Source organism: Microtus oregoni, unplaced genomic scaffold, assembly GCF_018167655.1.
Source record: "Microtus oregoni isolate MIOR12 unplaced genomic scaffold, Mior012 000059F_ref0000304, whole genome shotgun sequence".
Lineage (NCBI taxonomy): Eukaryota > Metazoa > Chordata > Mammalia > Rodentia > Cricetidae > Microtus > Microtus oregoni.
Window position 1 is genome coordinate 11,207,786 of NW_024543835.1, and position 25,620 is coordinate 11,233,405.

The 25,620-nt window shown below is 36.1% G+C and overlaps 1 protein-coding gene across 1 annotated transcript in view; it reads right to left on the minus strand.

Annotated features, from left to right (window-relative positions):
* The window catches only part of Pola1 (DNA polymerase alpha 1, catalytic subunit), a 329,968-nt gene that overhangs the window by 165,922 nt on the left and 138,426 nt on the right, over nt 1–25,620 (minus strand). Inside the window, exons 32-33 of the mRNA XM_041639492.1 lie at nt 18,833–19,007; nt 4,040–4,218 (exon numbers count right to left, since the gene is read on the minus strand). Of these exons, the coding sequence (XP_041495426.1) occupies nt 4,040–4,218; nt 18,833–19,007 (354 nt within the window). The remainder of the gene's footprint in view (nt 1–4,039; nt 4,219–18,832; nt 19,008–25,620) is intronic.

The following is a 25,620-nucleotide window of genomic DNA, read 5'->3' on the forward strand; positions in this document are numbered from 1 at the left end:
TAGCAATAAGACAACATAAGGAGATCAAGGGGATTCGTATTGGAAAGGAAGAAGTTAAGCTTTCATTATTTGCAGATGATATGATAGTGTACATAAGCGACCCCAAAAATTCTACCAAAGAACTCCTACAGCTGATAAACAGCTTTAGTAATGTGGCAGGATACAAGATCAACTCCAAAAAATCAGTTGCGTTCCTATACACTAAGGATAAGGAAGCAGAGAGGGAAATCAGAGAAGCATCACCTTTCACGATAGCCACAAATAGCATAAAATACCTTGGGGTAACCCTGACCAAGGAAGTGAAAGATCTACTTGACAAGAACTATAAGTCTTTGAAGAAAGAAATTGAAGAAGACACCAGAAAATGGAAAGACCTCCCTTGCTCTTGGATTGGGAGGATCAACATAGTAAAAATGGCAATTCTACCAAAAGCAATCTATAGATTCAATGCAATCCCCATCAAAATCCCATCAAAATTCTTCACAGATCTGGAGAAGACAATAATTAACTTTATATTGTAAAACAAAAAACCCAGGATAGCCAAAACAATCTTATACAATAAAGGATTGTCTGGAGGCATTACCATCCCTGACTTCAAACTCTATTACAGAGCTACAGTATTGAAAACAGCTTGGTATTGGCATAAAAACAGAGAAGTCGACCAATGGAATCGAATAGAAGACCCTGACATTAACCCACAAACCTATGAACACCTGATCTTCGATAAAGGAGCTAAAAGTATACAATGGAAAAAAGAGAGCATCTTCAACAAATGGTGCTGGCAAAACTGGATGTCAATCTGTAGAAGAATGAAAATAGATCCATATCTATCACCATGCACAAAACTCAAATCCAAATGGATTAAAGACCTCAATATCAGTCCGAACACACTGAACCTGATAGAAGAGAAAGTGGGAAGTACTCTACAGCAAATGGGCACAGGAGACAACTTCCTATGTATAACCCCAGCAGCACAGACACTAAGGGCATCATTGAATAAATGGGACTTCCTGAGGCTGAGAAGCTTCTGTAAAGCAAAGGACACTGTCACTAAGACAAAAAGACAACCCACTGACTGGGAGAAGATCTTCACCAACCCTGCAACTGACAAAGGTTTGATCTCCAAAATATATAAAGAACTCAAGAAACTAGACCGTAAAAGGCTAATCAACCCAATTATAAAATGGGGCACTGAGCTGAACAGAGAATTCTCAACAGAAGAAGTTCAAATGGCCAAAAGATACTTAAGGTCATGCTCAACTTCCTTAGCGATCAGGGAAATGCAAATCAAGACAACTTTAAGATACCACCTTACACCTGTCAGAATGGCTAAAATAAAAAACACCAATGATAGCCTTTGCTGGAGAGGTTGTGGAGAAAGGGGTACAATCACCCATTGCTGGTGGGAATGCAAACTTGTGCAACCACTCTGGAAAGCAGTGTTTCGGTTTCTCAGGAAATTCGGGATCAACCTACCCCTGGATCCAGCAATACCACTCTTGGGAATATACCCAAGAGAGGCCCTATCATACAACAAAAGTATATGCTCAACTATGTTCATGGCAGCATTGTTTGTAATAGCCAGAACCTGGAAACAACCTAGATGCCCTTCAACGGAAGAATGGATGAAGAAAGTATGGAATATATACATATTAGAGTATTACTCAGCAGTAAAAAACAAGGACTTCTTGAATTTTGCATACAAATGGATGGAAATAGAAAACACTATCCTGAGTGAGGTAAGCCAGACCCAAAAAGAGGAACATGGGATGTACTCACTCATATTTGGTTTCTAGCCATAAATAAAGGACATTGAGCTTATAATTCATGTTCCTAGAGAAGCTAAATAAGGCGAATCCAAAGACAAACACATAGGCATCCTCAGGAATATTAACCTTCATCAGGCGATGAAAGGAGACAGAGACAGAGACCCACACGGGAGCACTGGACAGAAATCTCAAGGTCCAAATCAGGAGCAGAAGGAGACGGAGCACGAGCAAGGAACTCAGGACCACAAGGGGTGCACCCACACACTAAGACAATGGGGATGTTCTATTGGGATCTCACCAAGGCCAGCTGGCCTAAGTCTGAAAAAGCATGGGATAAATCCGGACTAGCTGAACATAGCGGACAATGAGGAATACTGAGAATTCAAGAACAATTGCAGTGGGTTTTTGATCCTACTGCACGTACTGGCTTTGTGGGAGCCTAGGCAGTTTGAATGCTCACCTTACGAGACCTGGATAGAGGTGGGCAGTCCTTGGGCTTCCCACAGGTCAGGGAACCCTGATTGCTCTTCGAGCAGATGAGGGAGGGGGACTTAATCGGGGGGAGGGGGAGGGAAATGGGAAGCGGTTGTGGGGACGAGGCAGAAATCCTTAATAAATAAATAAATTTAAAAAAAAAAAAAAAAGAAAAAAAAAAAAAACTTTCATTTGTTTTCTTGGTGTCCAATACTATTAGAGGTGAGTTTTGAACCATACTTTATCCACTACTTATGGCTTAAGATCCCCTTTAGAAGTACATGGCATAAATTCTTGTTATCACAATGGAGTACAAAGTCAAAGGGAAAACCACAAACTCACTATTTTACATTCCATGCAAGACAGGCATTATGGATAAGGCAACTTCCCCACCAAAAATACCAGAGAAATCATGTTACCAAAAATAAACATTATTCTAGAGACACTGATCAAAACTTAACTTGCACTCATTCATTCCAAACTTGAAGACAAAGCAAAAGCCCTTACATGATATTAGTTTGCTGTTACTGCACCAAGGGAATTTTAGGCAGAAAAATGTAAAATTTAAAATTAGCGCACTAAAAAAGCAATAAAGCAAACTATCACCAGATTGGAAAATCTAAAGTTTCTGTGCTTGAAAAGAACTGAAATATATATTGGGAAAGAAGGTTTCAATAAGAATATAATTTGAATGAGTAACTATTAACAGTTGGAGAACATTTTATTATGTTGTAATTTGTTTTAAACAAAGACAAAACAAAAATAAGATATAGGAAAACTGTTGGGGTTCCTGGAGCATTTGTTTTCTTAAACATCTTGGTTGGTTTCCTGCTCCAATCTGGTGCATAACCCTACCCCGACAAGCTAAGCAATTCCAGGTGGAAGAGATTTCCGAGCTTGACATCGGCTCTTCCACAGTTAGCCCATCTGCAAGTCGTCAAGCCTCCATGCAATTAACTATCTTATTTACAGCTGTAATTAAGCAAAACTCAAGGATTTAGCAAGTATTGCTGATATGTGTCTGCCTCTTCCTTGCACTTGCTTCCAAAAGCTGCTTTGTTTTGATTCAAAAAAAATGCAAAACATCTGCTGTTTGTCCAAATTAACTTAAAATAATTACTTTTAATTTAGATAAAGGATGTATTTTCTTTCAGTTTCAAGGTTTCAGAGTTCTGCTGCCTACTCATTTGCCAATGGCTAGCACACTTATAACACTGCAGTAAAATGAAATGAATTGGCTGAGTTTCAAGTTCCGATCCAAGGTCAATGATACATTTTTTGGCAGTACTTCTTGACAAGAATGTCTCCTTGTGATTTTTTTTTAATGTCTGATATGGAAAGACCACAGAAAAGATAGTAAGAGTACCTTTGGGAAAAAACAAGGTGAGAGGAACATGTAAAGACAAACAAAACTTTCCCAAAATGCCTAAATCTTGTTAACTTAAGATAAAGGAAATTATTGCTCTATCTAAATAAGTGGGGTTGGGAACAGGGAATACAGGTTACTAATTAAGGAGTTCCAATAAAAATATTTTGAGATAATTAGAATTTTTAAGAGATTCCATTTTAAAACTAAGGTCAAGCACTCTAGAAAGGCAAAAACAATTAAAGCATACTTAATTAAGCATGTCTCAGCAGAAATGAAGTTATAAAAGCAAAAGTCATGTAGCAAAAATTGTTTAAAGACAAAAATGCAACATCTAGGTTACCTTTATATACAATGAAGTGTAGGGGGAGGGCACTCTGAACTAGTTTCCAAACAAAATGAAAGACAGAAACAAAAAGGAATAACTAACCGAGCCTTCAAAGACATTATCATAAATATTCTCAGTTCCACATGTAGGACAAAGGCATTTGAATTTTTCACAGTCCTTGTATTTCTCCTCATCAGTCAGTTGTGCTGGTCCACCAAGTAGAGCATCATTCTCCTCATCTTTGTGATACTGATGAACTCTAAACTGAGTGGAGTCAAGTCCTACCAAGCAAAAAAAAAAAAAACAAAAAACAAAAAAAAAAACAGAAGTAGTCATTCAAAGAATTATAACCCAAAGTAAATTCTCACAAAAGAATAGTTTTCAAGTTCACACACACACACACACACACACACACACACACACACACACACACACGTAAAACCAATTGAACTCAAGATCATAGGACAAATAGTTTTTATAAAAGATTATGAATCAAAAAATAACTCTAAAACTACAATGTAGAAACAAGTCACTGGACATACAGGTTCCAAAGCATTTCATAGATTTTTTTAAGTTACACTTAAAAACTCAAATAATTTATTCACTGTTATTAAAAAAATACTCAAAGTGCAACCATTAAAAAGAAAAACAAAACAAAATTCCCATTAAAGAATATAGGTTCACTCTTTCAAATGCAGACACAATTGTAAACACTGATTTCACTGCAGTGGTAGATTTCATCTTCTCTCAATAGTTAACAGCATGTATGCTGCAGCCTACGTCAGTGGTTATAATTCAGTAGCAGCATCTGGAGAAAGTGCAACGTCTATTTTTCTATGTTTGCAATTCATACACTTAAAACATGTACAAAAGGATGGATCTACATAGTCCATAGGTCCACACACCCACAATAGCTTTGAAACTACATGTAATTTCTATATTTCATTTGAAACAATAAATCTATGCATGGTTTATATGATTTTGTTGCCACAAACTATTTAAAGAAACAAAACATTTTTACTAATTTAATTTTCCCCTGTTCAAACCCTGTCAAATTTTACTACTTGGATTTATATTTAAAATTCAAACTCCTATATTCTCTTTGGTCAGTCATCAAGTGACACATAGTAATTATAAACTTCTTGAGGAAAACGCTTTCAGAGTAGCAGGGTAGCAATCAAAGAACAGATGATTGAGATGTGGAGTCTCAGTTTTCTCACCAGTGTCACCAGCCATATAGTTTTGAACTTGAAATGAGATAATAAAAGAAAAGCCCAGTTTAATGGTGCTTACTACATGTTAAACACTTAAAAAATTGCACTTGAATACAATACAAAATAGCAAATGGACACCATTTAATGCATACTGTACTCACATGAAACACATATTCACGCTACACATGAAATTAATAACTATGCTTCATAAAATTAAAAGTATTTCCTAATATGACAACATATAAGAAAATTAAATATTTTTTTCAGAATACATAGAATAAGTGATATGTTACTGTGATAATGGCACCTGCCCCATGTTAAGACGATCATTTTTAGTTTACAAATGATCTGCCTCCTAGAAAAACAATAGATAAGTAAAATATGGACAATACATGTCCTCATATTTAAAGAGGGCAGAGGAACTGAATATGAGAAACCACACTGAGAAGTGAGATCACTTGTTTTCTATAGTAACAGATAAATGTACCTTTTATTAATCTCTAGTTGTGAATACAAGAGGATATTCACAGAATGTGTTGATTAATCTGTAGTTATGAGAAAGCAGCTTTAACTTTTCTGACTATATAATGATTAATCAATTTCCAATGACAATTTTAACTTTAAAGGAGGGGTGGAAAACAGGTGTTTTCTAAAAGGCAAGATCCTTAAATGCTCCCAAAACAAAGGAACAAAATCATGTTGGATTGTATATATACACAATTAACTAGGGGCTCTTCCCTAGGCCTCTTCTATCAGTCCTCTTTCACTTGGCACACCTGAGTACATGGAGGAGCAAACTGGTAGATAGCCAGCCAGCCCACCTGCCCGAGGGGTTAACCAAAAATGGATATGGTCTATCTTGGTACTTACAAAGGAACACCCAACACATGTCTGACAGCAAGAAAAAAAAATCAAATCTTATGCAATATCTACTCTAAATGTTGACTTTCACAAATGACTATTATCTTCCCATAGCAGTAACTAGGCCATCTGGCCTAGTTAATTACTTCAGATTTATCCTCAAGCTGAACTCTTTCAGTCGAAGAAGCTTCAATCTTATATTCACTTAACTATGATTCTTGTTAATTTTTAAAAACAAAAAAAAGGAAAATAGAGTGCAATTAACTTTAAAGTATTAAGCATACAACAGGCTTGTACATGCTACTTCAATACAAAAACATCATTAACCAAGTGGTTTTCTTTGAAGAATTATGCATATAACAGGCAAACTGAAGAGGGCTTACATTTTTAAAGTAGACATATATACCATGTTCTAAAAAAGAAAAAGGATCAAAAATCCTTTTAGAAGACTTTAAAAACCCAAGGTGCAGCAAGTCCCAAACTTATTCAACACACAAAGTAATGTAACCAAATTCTCATGGAATATTTCCAAGTTTTAGTCAACTTGAAAGTTTTACTGCTTATACCAGAACTTATTAAGGCTGGCCTCAAACAGGAAAAAAGTATCTGGTGCTGCCACCTAGAGGTAGAGATTTTGAATTTTAAGACTGCAAAATAGACCTGCAGCATAAAATTCCCTTTGTGACAACCCAAAATTAAAACCTGTCAGAAATGGCATTAAAGCACAATCTTTACCATCACACTTGCCCTGCCTGCATATATGTTCTGTAATTAATATTAAACTACTCACAGTGTGTAACCATAGGAAAGCTCAGCAAGAGATGTAAAACTGAATTCCAAATTCCTTACCTCTTCCACCGATAGCTTTCTCTGAACAATTGATTTAGAGAAACAAACTTAAAGCCCTGTTTGAGAAAGGAAACTTCCACTTCTACTAAACTGCTTTTAGTTGACTTGAATCATTGGGTCACACAGAAAATAAAGAAAGCAGTAACCTGAGTGGGTTTTGGAAAAGCAGTTATCTGGCAGAAGAACAGCTGTGATTTCCCCACAATAACCAGAGATGATGTGATGTGTGCTTTAATTCACTCCCGCAACTTGTAGTGATCAAGTCACTTGTGCTGAGATGGGAGGGACAGAAGAGGTAGTAGAAGGAAATTAAAATACTGTCATTTATAATTAGAAAATTTCTAGGATCTCACATTATTTTGGCAACAGGATCAAAGCTCTCAGTTTCAAAGGCATATTTATAGAAAGTAGCATCACAGGCACTGGGGTGGGTGAGTTTTAGCAGTACAGTTTTTACTTAATATCACCAGTTTTAATCATACAATGTAACATTTGACACAGAATTATTTTTTCAATTTTAAGCACTGCAGAATACTCCTATTCTTGGACTGTTAATTTATGTCCCTTCTCAAATATGTAATGTGTTCATAATTGAAGACATATGTTTATCTGAGAAGCATCATGACATACTTGCTTATTTCTCTTTTCTTCCAAAAATACAAGGTGTCAATACAACTGAAAAACTGCAGCAAAGCCAGTTTCTTCCATACATTCATGCAAGTGGAAAAGGGAAAATCTATACAGATGAAATTCAAGTGAGAAAAGGAAGTAACTGTTATCCACAAACAGTTGTTTGTAATAAGAATCAGTTGAAATACTAGGGAAGCCAATTAATGGACTTATTGCCATTCTTTAATGAAAATTTATCTTAAGAAGTAATTCATTTTTCCTTTGTGTGAATACAGGCTTACATAACTGGATTTGCTAGAAAACAATATATAAAATGCAAATTTAGTATTAAGGAAAATTTGTGAAAACTTAAAGGATCAATGCTCTCTCCATAAACAGCTGTGTATAAAAAATACCCAGTTTTATTTATAATAGTCCCAGATGAAAACTAGCTTAATGGATATTAACAGTAGAATGACCTACCAGCAATACTACTCAGCAATGAAAAAAATGGATACAAATACAAGCAACATGATAGAGTGAAAAAATATTACATGAAGTCAAAACAATTGAACATATCAAGCAAGTACATACTGTAGAAAACCATTTATATACAATTATAGACTAGGGAAACACACATATGGTGACAGAAATCAGATGAGTGTGGCTGTTGTGTAAGGGTTGACTAGGAAAGGGCAGAAAGAATGAAGTAATCTGCCGTGATGGAAATGTTCTAAAACTGATTTGTGGGCAATCTTAAGACTTTATATCCTTTCATGATAAAATGTATAAGTCCTGAGACAGGTTGTGGCAGTGCACACCTTTAGTCCCAGCACTCAGAAGGCAGGGGCAAGTGGATCTCTGTGAGTTCGATGCCAGCTTGGTCTATAGAGTGAACCCTGTCACGAAAAACCAAAAAAAAAAAGTAAATTTTATTTATTTAAAAAAAAAAACATGTGGTCTAGGAGATATTCACAGTATGTTTCCAAGGGGATCATATTTAGAACATGTAATAAATGCCTGAAAATCAATGAGAAAAATACAATTCAACAGGGGAGATGTTTAGCTGACCAAGAAACTTGGAGAAAGGCTCATCAATCATCAAATGTGAAGTAAAGCCACAATGGAAGGTATGACACTACATAAAATGAAGAAGAAAGAAAACACCAAATATTGGTAAGTACACAAAACATTCAAATACAGTTTGCATTGTGTTAAATTCACTTTAGACAATTTGAAGCAACAATGAAACTGAACTAACATGTATACAATGGCCTAGCAGTAGTACTAAGTACACACCCAACAGAAATAAATGACTATATTTAACAGAAGAGATGTGCAAGAATTCTTCAAATAGTGCTATACATAATTGCCAAAGGTGGGAACAACCCATAAACATACACACAGGATGTATTAATACAGTGTGGTGTAGGCATAGTCATACAATGAAACACTATGTAAAAATAACCGAAAGTACAATTACACAGATGAGTCTCAAAAACACAATACAGTGGAAGTAGACAGACAGAAAGAATAAAGCCACAATTCATACAATGTCCCCCAAATAAGAAAAATTCTTCCATGTTAGAAGCCATAATACCAATTTTCTGGTGGTGGAAGACCATCTTTGGGGGACAGAAGAGTAATAGATTGTTTCATGAACACAGTTCAGACTACACAGCTGTGTATTGATATGAAAATTCAACAAGCAGCTCAGTTCCTTTTTTTTTCTCTATTTTCACTTAGGAGATGAGAAAGGTAAATACTAAATATTTCTTATTATTGACCTTATAGCTTGTCTTGAAGTCATGACTACATTCAAAGTACTTCTAGAAAAATGTATAAAACAACATCTGGAAAATACTATTAGCAAAACATAAAACAAATTGAAGTAAATATAAATGTGGCTAAGTTTTTACTGCAAGTAACAATTTACAGGATATATATAGGATAGAGGAATATGTTTAACGATACCACATCAATGCAATGAGCAAATGCAAGAGCCAAAAATATTTAACAGTACAAAATCTTTAGCTTCTTTCATAAATAGTGATGATAAAACAATGATAAAAAAGAAATTTAACTATCACATAGACCTAGACTGGTTTCCAATTCAAATACTGAGCTTTAGAAAACAAAGCGCATTCACAATATGATCAGGAAAATGGGTAATGAAGTAAATGAATTGTGGGTTCTGTGTGCGTGTATGCGCGCGCGTAATGAGATGATAAAACTGTGGTTATGCTGAAAGGGAAACTGATGTCATCTGTAAATGCAAAAAAAAAAGCACTTATAGATGAAATAATAGGATTCACATCGCGGTAATTCAAGGAGGTAAAAAAGAAGAATAAGACTAGCCAGCCAGAATTGACAGGCCATGAAGGTGAGTGATGACTACTTCAAGGCTTACTTATATAGTTCTATTACAATACATATTAAATTTCCTCAGAAGTTTTAAAATACCATGAGACCAATTTAAAAATAAACAATTGACTGAACAAACTTCAGACAACTAGCTTCTAACACCAAAAATAGCTTCTCCATAACCAAGAGCTAGTTCCAGGACAGCCAGGGCCGTTATACAGAGAAAGCCTGTCTTGAAAAACAAGACAAAACAACAAAAACCAAACAAACTAGAGTTCTTTAGAGCTCAGTAGCATTATCTCAAAAGATTTCCATTCACAGCACTCACATGGTGGATTACAACCATCAATAGCTCCAGTTCTAGAGATCTGACACCCTTTTCAGTCTTCTGCAGGCAGCATTCATACACATGCATGCACGTGCACACACAACACACATAAAATAAAATCGATTTTAATTGTAAAAGAAATAACAGATAAACTTTTGGGTTATTTAAATACTGTTTTGGAAAAGATAGCTCCCAAAATCTCAACAGCAACAAATTCCTAATGGGCAACATTCATGACTTCAACTCAAAATGTTTTTAATGTCTTGATGCTACAGCTGAGTATGAATTTTAAATTAATGAAATGTGCACAGGTTGAATATGCCTTATCTGAAACACTTGGGACCAGAAGTGGTTCAGAGTACAGATCTAAAATTTTAACATATTTGCATATACATAACAAGATTTCTTAGGGATAGAACCAGCCACAGTATAAACACAAAATTCTTTTACTTTCCATATGTCCTTGTATACCCATCTGAACCTAATAATTCTATGTAATACTTTCAATGTACCTGAATTTGACTATCACATGAGTACATGACCTGTCATATGAGAGTAGTTGTGGTATTTTCCATCCTATAAGTCAGGTTTTTTTTGTAAAATTGAAGAAAAAGAGCAGGAACTACTAAATTATTCAAAGTAGCCAGGCGGTGGTGGCGCACGCCTTTAATCCTAGCACTCGGGAGGGAGAGGCAGGCGGATCTCTGTGAATTTGAGACCAGCCTGGTCTACAAGAGCTAGTTCCAGGACAGGCTCCAAAGCCACAGAGAAACCGTGTCTCGAAAAACCACACACACACAAAAAAATAATAAATTATTCAAAGTATGTGGTTAGGTATCATCACGCCAGTTAGTGCCAAAAGGCTTCTGATTGTGAAACATTTCAGATTAAGGATGCTCAATCCATAAACTAGTTCAGAAAAACCTTTACAAGTATCTTTATTCTTTAATTTAAGCATGAGAATAGATAGAATACTTTGTGCTAAATAGAATTTAGAAAATAAAATATCACAAATTAAATAACAGACTAATGATTGATTACCACTTCACAAACAAATACATTAATATATGGGGTAAAGGAAAACAGGCAGAATTCAAGGCTTCTATTTTAATAATTTCATTTTAATAAGCTATTAATTGTTTAACTTCTTTCTCTTTCTGATTTTGTACAAACTGTATTATTTTTAACAATAAAATAAGCTTCAACATTTGGCAGATAAGAGGAACTAACAATCTACTACTTTACCCTTTGCTGTCTTATTTATTCATATATATTTCATACAGTTTAGGTACCTTAGTATGATGAATTCAGTTCTCTTGTTTGCTATGTTTTATCTATTTTTCTATTAGCAACTTTTTTATAGTGCTGAGAGCAAATCTATGACCTTTTAAATGATAGCCAAATATTCTACCATAGAGTTATAACCACAACCATATTTTTTGTTTGTTTGTTTTGTTTTCTTAAGAAAGGAAATCCATGTAGGTTTGAGTAAGAATGGCCCTTACAGGCTCATATGTTGGAATACTTGGCCCCAGTTGGTGAAACTATTTGGAAAGGATAGGGAGATTTAGCCTTGAGGATTCAAAAGATTTGTACCATTCTCAATATGTTCTCTGCCTTCTGCTTGTAGATCAAGATGTGAGAACTCAGCTTCTGCTCCAGATGCCTGCCACCATGCCTCTGCTCTGCCATTATAGATTCTAATCTTTTCAAACTGAGGCCCAATTAAACTCTTTCTTTTATAAGTTGCCGTGGTCATGGTGTCTTATCACAGCAATAGAAAAGTAACCAAGAGAGGGTCTTATTACATATAATCCAGGCTGGCTTTAAACTTATGATTCTCCTGCCTTAGCTTCCAGAGTGGTAGGATTACAAAAGTATGGATCACACCCAGCCCAAGCAACACAGTTTTAAGTCATCTGGGGTACGCTAAATTTTATTATCTTTTTAAAAAGATAGGTCTAATGTAAACAATTTGATAAATCTTCATTTTTCTTCAGAATTTCTAAGTGTCAACCTACTCCAGTGATTTCCTGAACTGTTCTGGCCTGGTTCAAAGTTCTTAGAAGCTTCACTGTTTACATTATATAGCATACAGTATACAAGTTAGAGAGAGGAAACAGCATGGATGTACAAGCTGTGCAACTGATACCCTTATAGAGATACTACATCAATTCCCTCCAAGTGCTCAGAGAATAGAGGTAGTAGCTGAGATATCATGGGTAATTCCTATGGAGAAACTGGCACACAACCCATTTTCATAATGCCCTAAATATTTCAACATTCATAAATTCTTTCATGAAGACACCAGGTAGGTGTGCTCTTTGCTTTGCATAATTTTGATAACCTTTTATTCTACATCTTTTGGAAACAGGCTGTGATGTATATTAGATATCCTTACAACAGTGAAATCATCTAATCACTTGGCCTGAACTCAATTAAAAGAATGCATAGCTCCACCTCACCTTTGTATCCTTCACAAAGGATATGATGCTGGGCACAACAGGCCTAACATTAATTTGTTCAATAATTACAAAAGCAGATTAGACAGAGAACAGGAGTTATTGGATAATGAACTTGGGACAGAACCGCAGTATGTAAAAAGAGGATCATACCAGCTGTCAAGGTTTCCCTTAATGCACTACCATGCATTTGACATTAGCTTTTAAATTTTATTATTAACTATATGATAGAAAATGTAAAGCTTAAAATGATGGCCACATATAACTCTTGTAAGAGTTTAAACATGGAAAAAAGACAAATCCTTTGACAAACTAATACTCGAGGCAACTGATAGTTGCACCATTGTTTTACTCTCAAGCAATGCACTTCATTCTATCCCCTCCATGCTATTTTTGCAGATATATCTATCACCTCTAGAGTGCCAAAAGCATTCCCAAATATTGCTTACCTACTATTTCATTTATTTGTAGAAAATAACTAGGCTTTGTCAATTGACAAAAACTAACTTCTGTAATATGAGTGGCATGCACCGTTTTATTTTATTTTTTGAGACATGATCTTGCTATGAAACCCAGAATGGCACAGAAAACCCAGCAATTCTTTTGTTCCTTCTTTCCCCGTGCTAGGATTTGCAGGCATGCTCCATCATGTCCAGCTAATAGCATTTTACAAAAGAGAACTTATGCTTTCAAATTTAACTCACGAACACAAGAGATTATGTTCATTCTGCCTTGTCTGAAATCAATATTTTCAGAATATAAATTCTCGATTCACATTCTTCAAATATCAGTAATTTCTCAGGACCCATAAGAAAAACGCCCAGAAAAACAATCCTTAATTTCTAGCACTGAATATAAAAAATGTACTTTATAGCTGTTGTAAAACTCATTGCTCATTGAAGGAAAAAATTAATATAATTCTAAGTACTATTATGCACAAAATAAAATTTACAGAAAGATAAAATTCTAGGATGAACTTTCCATTATCCTTCTCACTAGTCTGGTTTGCTAAGAACAGAAGACTATTTGGATGTTTAAGCACACAGTGAGTATTTCATCCACAGAATATAGAGACCTTTCATTAGAGCTAGAGAGAAAGAAAAACCTACAATCTGGAGAACAAAAGCTAAGAGTTCCAAGTTTTAGTGACCATGTTTCCCATAGGGTTATTGTATAAGAAGAGTAATACTATATATTTTTTCTATTCACAGATGAAAAAGAGTAAAATTTTATTTTCTTTAAGCTCAATAGCAATAATCTTGCATAGGTTTCTGAAAAAAATGACATATATTTTATAGGGGGATAATAAGAACTATTAGTTATTAGAGAGAATAAATCGTTCTCTCTCAATTCAACAGGCTTATCCACTCACTCATTTAATAGACTATCCTCTTTCTCCTTTTTTTCCATTAAAATGGCTTTCTCATATAGAACACCTGGTCATGCAGCATGCGACCAGACAGAATTCAGGAAGCATCTTGATGGGAGAGAAATAAAAATAGAAAATTTCCAAAATGAAGCCACAGGATAAAACCAACACTTGATGCTTGCCTTTCATTTCAAGGAAAGTAGCATAAAGGCAGTAGAAAAGGAAAAAGGTAGCTGAAAAATATACTTGCTCTCAAAAAAAGAGACTTAAAAATAAAAAATTCATGAACTTAATCATTTTCCTAAGAAACTATACCATTATTCCTGATTTCTTTGTACTAACTAAAAGGACAAAGTATCAAACTTCACTAAAGTTTCGATGCTGTTATACATTTCATTAATCAAAGATAAAAACTCCATTAAAAGCAAGAGAATTATTTTATGTCTGTGATTAGGCAGCTGGAGGGCTTGTATTTCATGTATACATTTGTACACTTCAACTTATTTAACAGTGTCAGTTCACTAACTGCAGTTTTTTACATAAAGAAAACAGATTTAGAATTTTGAAAATAAATTATAGTAATTTTATGCCTAGAGCTTGCACCTCTTTGAAACCCCTATAACCCCTACCACTCCCCTTACTTTGACACTACTTCCATATCCCCTCCCTATCCCTCACTAAAACCACAAACTACAAGAGAACCGCTAATGGGGGGCTCAAAGCCCCAAGTGAAAAGCCACCTTAATTTTTCATGTGGAATGAAGAAATAAAGGGTGCACAGTTCCTTAAGAGAGCAGAAGCAAATGCCTACTGAGATTTACCTAGTGCATTTTAATGTTTCCCTCAGCTCCTAATGGTTGATACTTATTAATGCAGAACCCTACACAAAGAAAAAGCTATACTACTTAGTAGGGCTAGTAATGGAGAAGATGAGAGAAGAGGAGACACAGAAGAAGGGTGGCTATACAAGTAACAATTACACATATTATTGTTATATTAAAAAATTATCAAGAGGCCAAAAGGAAAAGTAGTTTGGAATGAGGGAATAGCAGCAGTTTCTCCATGGTTCAAAATACAAGTATTCCATTGGCTTTAATAAGTTATACGGCATGAAGAAGGAGCTACTGAAGAACTGTGTTGACACTATCTCTGTTGTACCAAGAAAGCTTTCTGATAATGGAGTAGGAATGATGGATACATGATGGGACACGTCCAAGACTGAAAGAGGTCCTGTATAGATTGAGATATGTCAATCACATGAAACCCCCAAAGATGGGACTCATTAAACTGCTAGTAGAGCTTTGCAAATAATTTACTTAAACCAGATTCATAAAACTGCCAGTTATGATAATGTATATTTAAGTAAACAAATAATAGCAAGTAATACTGTCAAAAAAAGTAAAAAAAAAATCTAACCACTACAGACGCTTGAGTTCCATGGTAGAGAGAATTAATATAGCCAAGGCCCTGAATTCAAACCCCAGCATACAGAAAACAAATCTGCTCCTTGTGGTCTTAATTATGACCTTCAGAATGAAAAACAGTCCAGTTCACTCCCAGTATAACCAGTCTTGACATACCAAGTGGGTCTCAGGCCTATTCACACAGAAAGGCTTCATGACCCTTTACTGTCCTATTTTGATAGAACTCTATGTTTTGCACTTCCTTCTGTTAACTAGCATTCATTATTTTTTAGTATTTTTTTTAGTATTATTTTTAATTAATTCATTTACTTTACATTCTAGCTGCAGTTCTCCCCCTCCTCTACTCCGAGTCTCTCCCCCAAACTCCATCAGTTACCATTCCCTCCCCCCAATCTACTCCTCCTGTGCTTCTATTTAGGAGAGGGCAAGCCTCCCACAAATATCAACAAAATATAACGTATCAAGTTCCCTTAAGACTAGACACTTCCCCATGGGCAAGGTGACCCAGTATGAGAGAAAGGGTCTCAAAAGCCAGCAAAAGAGTCAGAGACCATCCCTGCTTCTGCTGTTAGGAGTCCCACAAGAGGACCAACCTATACAACTGTAGCATATGTGCAGATCAGTCCAGTGCAGGCTCTCTGGTTCAGTTCAGTCTCTGTGAGCCCCTATGAGCCCAAGTTAGTTAATTCTGCAGGTTTTCTTGTGGTGTCCTTGACTCCTCTGATTCCTACAATCCTTTATCCCCCTCTTCTGCAGGATTTCCAAAGCTCAGCCTAATATTTGTCTGTGGGTCTGCATCTGCAACTATTTCTATCAGTTGCTGAATGAAGCCTCTTTGGTGACAATTAGACTAGGCACAAATCTGGTCACAAGGAGTGCAAACTGGTCCAGCCACTTTGGAAATCAATATGGTGGTTTTTCAGAAAACTGGGAATCAATCTACCACAAGACTAAGCTATACCACTCTTGGGCATATGTACAAAGGATGTTCAATCATACCAAAAGGACACTTGCTCAACTATGTTTATAGTAGTTTTATTCATAATAGCCAGAACCTGGAAACAACCTAGATGCCCCTCAAACAAGGAATGAATAAAGAAAATGTGATACATTTACACAAGGGAGAATTACTTAGCTGTTAAAAAACAATGACATCGTGACAAATGGATAGAACTAGAAGAGATTTAGTGAGTGGACTGTGGGCAGGTGGGAATGGGAGCACAAGAGATCAGGTTGCAAGGAATGGAGGGGGGAAAGAGTACTGAAAGAGACTACTGGAAAGGGGGGGCATTTCAGAGTCAGGTTAAAAACCTGGAAGAACGGAATCTCCCAGGAATCTATACAGCTAAGACCAAGAAATGGGGGATATATAGCCTAAAATGGTATTCATTCTTAAGATGGAGCTTTCCCATCTTCCCTCCATTTCAGTTCCCAGTCACTGGAAAACTCAAAACAAAACAAAACAAAACACACAACAGGAAAGTCTGCCTTTGGATCAAGTTACTTATTATATAACAAATGGAAAAACAGAGAGAACTAATAAAAACTGGATTAGCTTTGAGGTTTCAGTGAGAAATGTGGAGGCACAAAGTGAAGTTGAGAGGAAGGTGAAGCTCCTCATGCTTGCATATCCATATCGTCTCTCATCTGTAAAGAACATCTTTTACAGGCTCTTAGAGCCATGCTATTTATCACTAAGAAGCAAATTTAACATAGTGGTCAGGAGAAGCTTCAGTGTCACATAGTGCTTAGTTAAAATCCAACTATAGCCCTATACTTAGCAAGTTATATGATCAAACTATCAGCTACTTCACATAAGCTTCCTCCTCTGTAAAATGAAGCTTCAATGTACCTATATGAAGCTGTCACAAAAGCTGAATAAGATGTGGCAAGTACTTATCACAGCAAACAGAGTAAGCACTCAATGTATAAAAGAAAAAAAAATGAGGCTAAAAAATCATGCATTTATAGTCTCCTCCTCCCAGCTGAGGATTTATAAACATCATCAAATACAACTCAACTTGGAGAATACATTATATGATTATTTTGGTAGCAGAATTTTATCTTCCTAATTATGTTTTGCTTAGGCAAATGTCAAAAATGAGTTTCCACTTCCAGATCAGACACTGATGGGATAGTAAGATGGGGGTGGAGGGGTTGATCTCAGAAACACACTCAACAGGGGCAGGATGGAATATATGTGATTTGATAATGAGCTTTGGAAAATCCAATGACATGCCACAAAGACATACTGAGTACTACCTATGCATAAATCCTATGGACTGAAGGAAGATGGACATATTTACACAGAAGCCTGAAATTAGGGTGGCAGGTGGCTATACCACCATGTGCTGAGCACTCCCTATGCCTCAAGCCCTGTGCTGAGCATCACACATACATCTTATCTCTCTCAGAGCAATTACAGTCTATTACTCACAAAATAAATCAATGTACAGAACAAGATGCAGAGGCTTGTTAATATCAAAACTAGCATTTAAACCAGGTCCCAGTGATGCCAACATTCTGTTCAAGCTAGACATTTTAGTTAAAGTCAGAGAAGACTTTTGCAAGAAAATGAGCGACACACTATTTAGAGAATGCACAGGTTGGAGTTAGAAAACTAGTCTGAAACTGTCAAAGCTAAAGTCTATGAGATGTCAGCAGCATTAGTAGACTTGATTTATGGAAAATGTGGTACCATCTAAGGACTTTATTCAGGAGTACTTTAAAAACATTCAGCCTTGCTTGTGACAGAATAAAGCAGGGACCTTAAAAGCAACATAACTATGCTCTGGTCACTTGGAAGTGAAATGAGGGATGTTTAAAAAAAACATTTTAAAGCAAAGATGGCAATAATAATGACATAGTAAAGGGTGAAACTGAAATAAAAATCAAAGAGACATTAAGGTCTCAAGGTTAGCTGTTACCTCCTGGGATGATGATAAACTAGGAAACAGTTAATTCCTATAGAATAACAGTGAGTCTTATTTTAGAAGAATATAAAGTAAAAACTAAATATTACAAAGTCACGTTTTCTCATTTTATAACAAAATACCTTTAGACGAACAAGATGGCTAAAAAATGCAAAATATCATTAACCTCCTTAATAATGGAAGGTCACTAATTAGACCTTTAAAATTTTAAGTCCAATGGCCATATTGATACCTAAACTTCTTTCTCCCTCTGCACCTACGTAGTGAGTACACATGTCGAGCAGGCAGATTTCCACAGATTGCTATGTATATGTGGAGTTCACATTCTAATGGGAGATAGGAACTAAACAATTGTAAAAATTAAGAAACAAAGACATAATGCCAAAATCCTGAATCTACAAGCAGGAATCCTAACGGTTACAAGAGGACTAAGCATATCATGACTTTTTTTATGAGAGTTCCCACATGTTTGAGACACTTACCTAGCCACAATGCAATGAGCACAGAATCAATTCCATCTATGGGCTCACAGATCCGAGCCACGACAGGGTGGATCTGCTGGGCCAAGTAGTATTGGGTGTCGATGACTAAATTGTCCTGTTTCTGCAGCTGCTCAGGTGCATAGGCCCTCTGAGTTGCAGGGAGGTTTGACCCATCCTAACAGAAAACACAGTGTAAGTAAAGTGGTGAGCAAAGCAATAATCACACATACACTTGCTTAATCAAATAGAGGGACAACAGTTTAAATTTTATGTGTTCAGTTCCAAACACCAATAAATGGTACCCTATTGAAAATCTCACATGTATCTTAGAATAGGAAGCCCAAGAACTTCTCAGCCTCAATCTTATCCACTGCCCGAGAATGTAAATCCAGTGTCTTGTGTTCTTTGCTGGCAGAATATGGAACCAGTAAGTAAGATGTCACTAGCTAGATTATATAATTCTACCTGTCATGACATAAAAACACATTGCAAGTGACTCGTGACAATTAGTCTACTGAGAAAGGCTTTTAGAGGCACAATAATAAAAGAATAGCATGTCTTTTATTCTGTTAATACAGTAACTTCCAGCCACAATTCCAGCCATAGAAGCATGTTAGCACCCAACTTTGCCCCAAATGAGCAAGTGGGAAAGCTCAAGAACTAAACCCCAGTAGAAACAAGGCATATATGCAAGACATAAGACAGAACAGTAATAATAATGCACAATCCTAGTAGGATGGCTAACTTTCATTGTTAGTTGACTGGGCTAAGATATACTTTGAGTTTTAATCAAACAACCTTCTGAGCATGTCTGGAAGAGTGTTTCCAGAAATAATTAACTGAGGTGGAGAAAACTAGCCCTGAAAGTAAGCATTACCATGCATTGTGCTGAGGTTCCAAAATGAATAAAAAGGGAAAAAGGAGAAAGCCAGCAGAGCATCTGCCCAGCGTCTCCCATTTTCTGCTTCTTAGTCCTACTAAAATACAAATACCTTCACAAGCTGGTCCCACTGCCATGCCTTTCCCACTGTGATAAACATATATTCTTTCCAACTTTGTGTCAAAATAAATCCTTTGTCCTTTGTTTCTTTCAGGTATTTTATCATAGGAACAAGAAAAGTAACTGATCTACCTTGAAAGCAGCAGTGCTCAAAGGTCAAATATCTGACCAGAGGAAGGGCTATTTACTCTCCACTGTTAAGCTGGCTCCTCCTCAAGCAAATGAAGGTGGGTTAGAGACTCTTTTCAAGAGCTATTTCTTTTTTACATTATAAAATTAAAGTTGTGAGATTCTATGTAACTAACCCACATGCAGCTCTATGGAGATGTCACTGTCATCTGTGAATCAAAAAGTCACCATTCTACTAGACCAACATCCAATGACTCACTCCACTCTTGCTCTTGACCGAAACAACAGAATTTAATATTCAGACTAGTAAATTATAACTATTCACAGGGCTCAGCTGCTCTGCAGAATTGATTATAATGTGAATCCTATTCTTTCACTCATGCCACAATCAGTCTCTTCTCAGCTCAGCATCTAGCTCAAAGTTGAGGCAACCTCCCATATCACAGTCTTTCCCAGAGACCCAAACCAGGACGTTGTCTCTCAGGTTATGTTCCCAATAGAAGGTATCTGTCTTTCAACTACATTCTGTCTGGTCTAAGGCGTAATAAAATACCTAGAAAGAAAGCAACCCTCACGTTAAAATTTGTTTGTCCCACATTTCACAACTAAGTAAAGAAAAAATTAGAATTAATCAGGCTTAAGCAATGAATGCCCTTTAATAAACTAGAATTTTAAGGTGACAATAAGGCAACAGTTGCTAGCTAAGAGTTTGAAAACAAACCACTGGTCTGTGTCTTCCTATACTTAGACTGCCTTTTAGTACCAGAAATCTGGTCAGCCTATAGAAGTGTATTTTTTGATCAGTTTAATCTTTATTTTTTGTTGCTGTTGAGGCTGATCTTATGTTGCCCTAGGAAGGCTTCTAGCTCAGAGGACCTGAACTACTACTGACATTCCTCTTTCCCCCTTCCTCCCATCCTCCCTCCCTCCCTCCTCCCTCCCTCCCTCCCTCTCTCTCCCCCTTCCAAGAGCTGAGTTTACAGGCATGCGCCACAATACCCAGAAAATTCTCTCATTTTCAAATCATGAATTAAAGTCAAAATTGGAGAAGCAAAGAGTTTTAAATGCACTGGTGGATTGAACGGAAGAGGTAAAGTGCTTGCCTAGCATTAGCATGCACATGGTCCTAAGTTCTATCCCAAGAACTAGAAAACAAATGCAACCAAGTTGCTTGAGTTACTTTCTAGCATGTCACTAAAAGTTCTCATAAAGGAATATTTGTACATTTAAATAGCAGTTGAAAATTTCTGAGCATACTTTCTACTTAAGGCATTTTAACTCTAAATAGCTTGTAGCTAATAGTAACCCCAACATATGTCCAACTGTATTTTTAAAATCTAAGCTCAAAAACAACACAACTGGTTAGATAATAGTTTTCCAACATGTGCTGGGAAAACATCTAGGCTTACCCAAGACATTACTCAAAGATCTAGTCCTTAAACTGAACAAGATTTCAAGAACATGTGACATACACCTTTTAAGAACGAATAAGGACGGAAGATTGGTCTTTCTTGAGGTGCCAATGTAGCAATTCATAAATTTTAGGGATAATCAGATGCTCTAAGTTAACCATTGTTTGTGAGAAAATAATGGGGGAAAATTTAAATGGTTGATGGGAAGGGGGGATCTCAAAGATATACCCTACAAAAATTATGACGAATGAAAACTAAGTAACTACAGGTGTAAAATTAGTAGACAAGAGGCTGAGGAGATGGCTCAGCAGTTAAGAGCACTTACTACTCTTGCAAAGGATTGAGTGCTTTAGTTCCCAGCACCTACATGGCAGCTCCCAGTAGTCTGTAACTACAGCTCCAGGGGAACTGATGCCAGTTTCTAGGTTCCATAGGCACCAAGTACACAAGTGTTGCAAAACATACATGCAGGCAAAATACTCATACACAATTTTAAAAATTAAACTTTATCCATATTATACAATATTCTACACATAAAATATTCTATAAAACCGAACTTGTTCACCATCCAGGGATATAACAAGCAAGTTAAGTTCAACAACTCTGCAAATTATTCTCAGCAAAACAATTCTCCTCATTCCCTATCCCCCCACCCCAAAAGGAGGGAATGGAAGATAAAGGGTGTGAAAATGCAGAGCCTGAGTTAATACCTGTGACATGATTCATACTTAGGCATTATATATAGAGCCATGGAACTCGACAACCAATCATCGATTCAGCTACATTTTTTTTTTACAGAAAAACTGACTACTTCAGTGGTATTATAGCAAATACTGAGACTATTTCCAAATTAAGTTGTAGGAAGGAACTACATTCACTGATCAGAAATAATTAGGAGAGTTGTCAAAAAACAACTGATAAGGAAGGAGAGAGTTGGATTCTCAGCACTTGGATGTAGGGTGTTTTTGCTTTTTGAACTGTATTTACTGTATTGACTATTGGATACTCCAGTTTAAGATGCAGTGAGTTCTACGATATTTTCTGATGTTCTTGAGATTTCCTGAAGTAAGACACATGCAAGTTACACAACTATTTATATTAAAAAATTCTCACTTTGTCTATTCTATATTAGTAAAATAACATTAGAAAATTTAAAAAAAAAACCGAACTTGTTTGAAAGACAAGCTGTTCTTAGAAGACAACTTGGCTTAGGGCAGCACACAATCTTCTTAGAAACTTGTCACCATACATTATCAAAAATTCATTCTAAATGTTATGCTATAAAACTAGAAAGAAAAAGAGGCAGGCAGATTTGGCCAATAAACATGATGAAAGGTGCAAGTGTTCCACTGAGGGCAACAATGGCAAATTAAAGTCCTATGCCCTTTCTCAGAATATGACATGGAAAATAAGCTCATAAAACCAAATATAACTTGTATTTTAAAAAGAAGGAACAACATTAGTGGGTGGGAAAATGTTTAAGTCACATTATATTATACTACATTAGCATCAGCATTTTAAGGACATAAAATAATCAAAATAAGAATAAGAGCAAATATTTTGACATTAAGGAATACAAGTTTGACCTTTAGATATATCTATCATGCTATTTTATACATCAACAAATACCTCCATTTCAGTTTTAAACAAAATACTGTTTTAAAAAAACTGTCTAGATTTTATCATTAGATGTTATTTCACTAAACCTGTAATATTTTTCAAAATTGTAAGCTACCGTCTGCTCCTGTTATTAATAAACTAGAATCTTGTCCATGTATGTGAAGACCTAAGTGAAAAAAAGGTCTATTTACCAAAATCTTTATTTGCATAATTTGAAAATTGTTTTTTGAAACGAGACTTGTCAGAAGCAATATGCAAAGCACATTAAGGATTTGAGCAAGCCAGACATTTATGGAAATATTTTCCTGCAGGAATTGGCTTTCTCTAACAGTTCTTAATCAAGGGTAACCCTAGGAGGGAGATAGAGTCAAGTGCTGATGCCTGTCCATGTACTTACCATTGTTATGTACATCATCTACAGTATGTGGCAGACATTACATTAGTAGACTAGCTTTTGATTTTCATAAGGTTCTATGCATTATAAATCAAGCTGGCTGTATTTTAGCAAAGGGCAATTGTATAGGTATGAATTTTAAAGTTTATCTAAAGATTTTACTGGAATAATGTAGTATTGCTCTTATTGTTTTAGTTAGGGTTTTATTGCTGTGAAGAGACACCTTGACCATAGAGACTCTTATAAAAAACATTTAATTGGGGCTGGCTTACAGTTTCAGAGATTTAGTCAATTAACATCATGGCAGGAAGCATGGCAGTATGCTGGAAAATTCTACATCTTGATCCACAAGCAACAAAATCATCTTTGTCCCACACTTGGCATAGCTTGAGCATATATGTGACCTCAAAGTCGACTTCCACAGTGACACACTTCTTCCAACAAGGCCACACCTAGTTCAACAAGGTCACACTACCTAATAGAGTCTAATAGGGTGAAGCGCTAAAACACATGGTTCTGGGCGGGGGGGCGGTCGTATCTATTCAAACCACCACATTAATGTAAAAGAAAGAATCTTATTCAAATGAGTTATGTGATGGGGTAAGTAGACCATACAATAGTAATTTTAAAGAACTTGAGACAGGCTTACAACTGACATACAGAGAAAAGATTGGGTTTTCTATCTTCCAACTGAAGTCAAGTACTTTCAGAGGGAAAAAAAAATCCTGATTTCCTTCTCTGCCATACTTTCCTCTTTACCCTGCTAGGGACAGACCATTCTCAAACAAACTAGTTATCAGTTTTAAAGTATGTTGAGAAAGCATACAGTTTCCTTAGAGGTGTTTTACAAAATAGGGAGAAAGAAAATATGGGAAGGAAAGAGGCTGTAGGAAGAGAGAGGTAAAGTTAAGTCTTTGTGCCTTCCAACTTTCTCCATATATCTATGCATTTCATATTTTTAAGTAATATTTTGATAAGCTAGGAGGAAAAACCACTTACTTTATTATTCCATTCACTGACCTTTCTTATTAAAATTGTCAGAAAAGGAATGATTAAAAACAACAACAAAAAGCTACTACAGTTGCTAGATATATCACCGAAAGTACACATACTATTTTCTCTTTTTGCAGTGTTGAGGATCAAAGCCAGGGCATCACACACATTAAGCAGGTATTCAACCACTAAGCTACAACCCCAGCCTATGACATAATTTCAGGAAGGTAATTTACAGCTGAAGAACTAAACTGAATGCTGAGAGGAAGAAGGTGGAGTCAGAGAGACTACATCTAGCTCCACAGGAGACAGAGACCAGAACTTTAGCTGGTGAGCCACAGCCATGTGGTGATACACAGATTATTAGAAATAGGTTAAATTAATATGTAAGAGTTAACCAATAAGAAGCTAGAGTCTATATGCCAAGCAGTGATTTAATTAATACAGTTTCTGTGTGATTACTTCTGGGCTAAGCAGCCAGGGACCAACAAGCGGCCCTCCAAACTACAACTGTAATAAGACAGTCTAATAAAAAAATCTCAATGACTTTCAAAAGCTACTTTGAATTTTTTAGTGGAACTTGTAATGAAACATTATAGAATTCTTTTTTAAAGATTTGAAAGCTAGTTAAACTAAACCATCTCTCTATGGGACCAGTTATTCAGAGAACTACTACTAAGTAAGATACTATGGCAATCCAGATTTGACTCAAGGCTGTGGGATAATGCTCTTGCACACTGTAAAGATTTATCACTTATTGGTTTAATAAAACACTGACTGGTCAGTAGCCAGGCAGGAAGTATAGGTGGGGCAACCAAACTAGGAGAATTTTGGGAAAAGGGAAAGCAGAGAGACAGTCACCAGCCAGATGCAGAGGAAGCAAGATGAGAATGTCTTACTGAGAAAAGGTAACAAGCCACATGGTTAAACATATACAAGAATTATGGGATAACTTAAGTTGTAAGACATAGTTAATAATAAGCTTGAGCTAATAAGCCAAACAGTTTATCATCAGTATATAAGCCTCTGTGTTTCTTTGAGACTGAATGGCTGCAGGTCCAGGTAGAACAGAAACTTTTGCCTACAACTCAAGATTCCTGTATAAAGACCAGGGGTTTATGTTCATGTGTGCACCTGTGTGGAGGATAGGTCAACATCAGGTAACTTGCTCTATTACCCTCTACCTTATGTTTTCTGTGTACGGGTGTTTTGCTTATATGCATGTCTGCGCTACCTATAC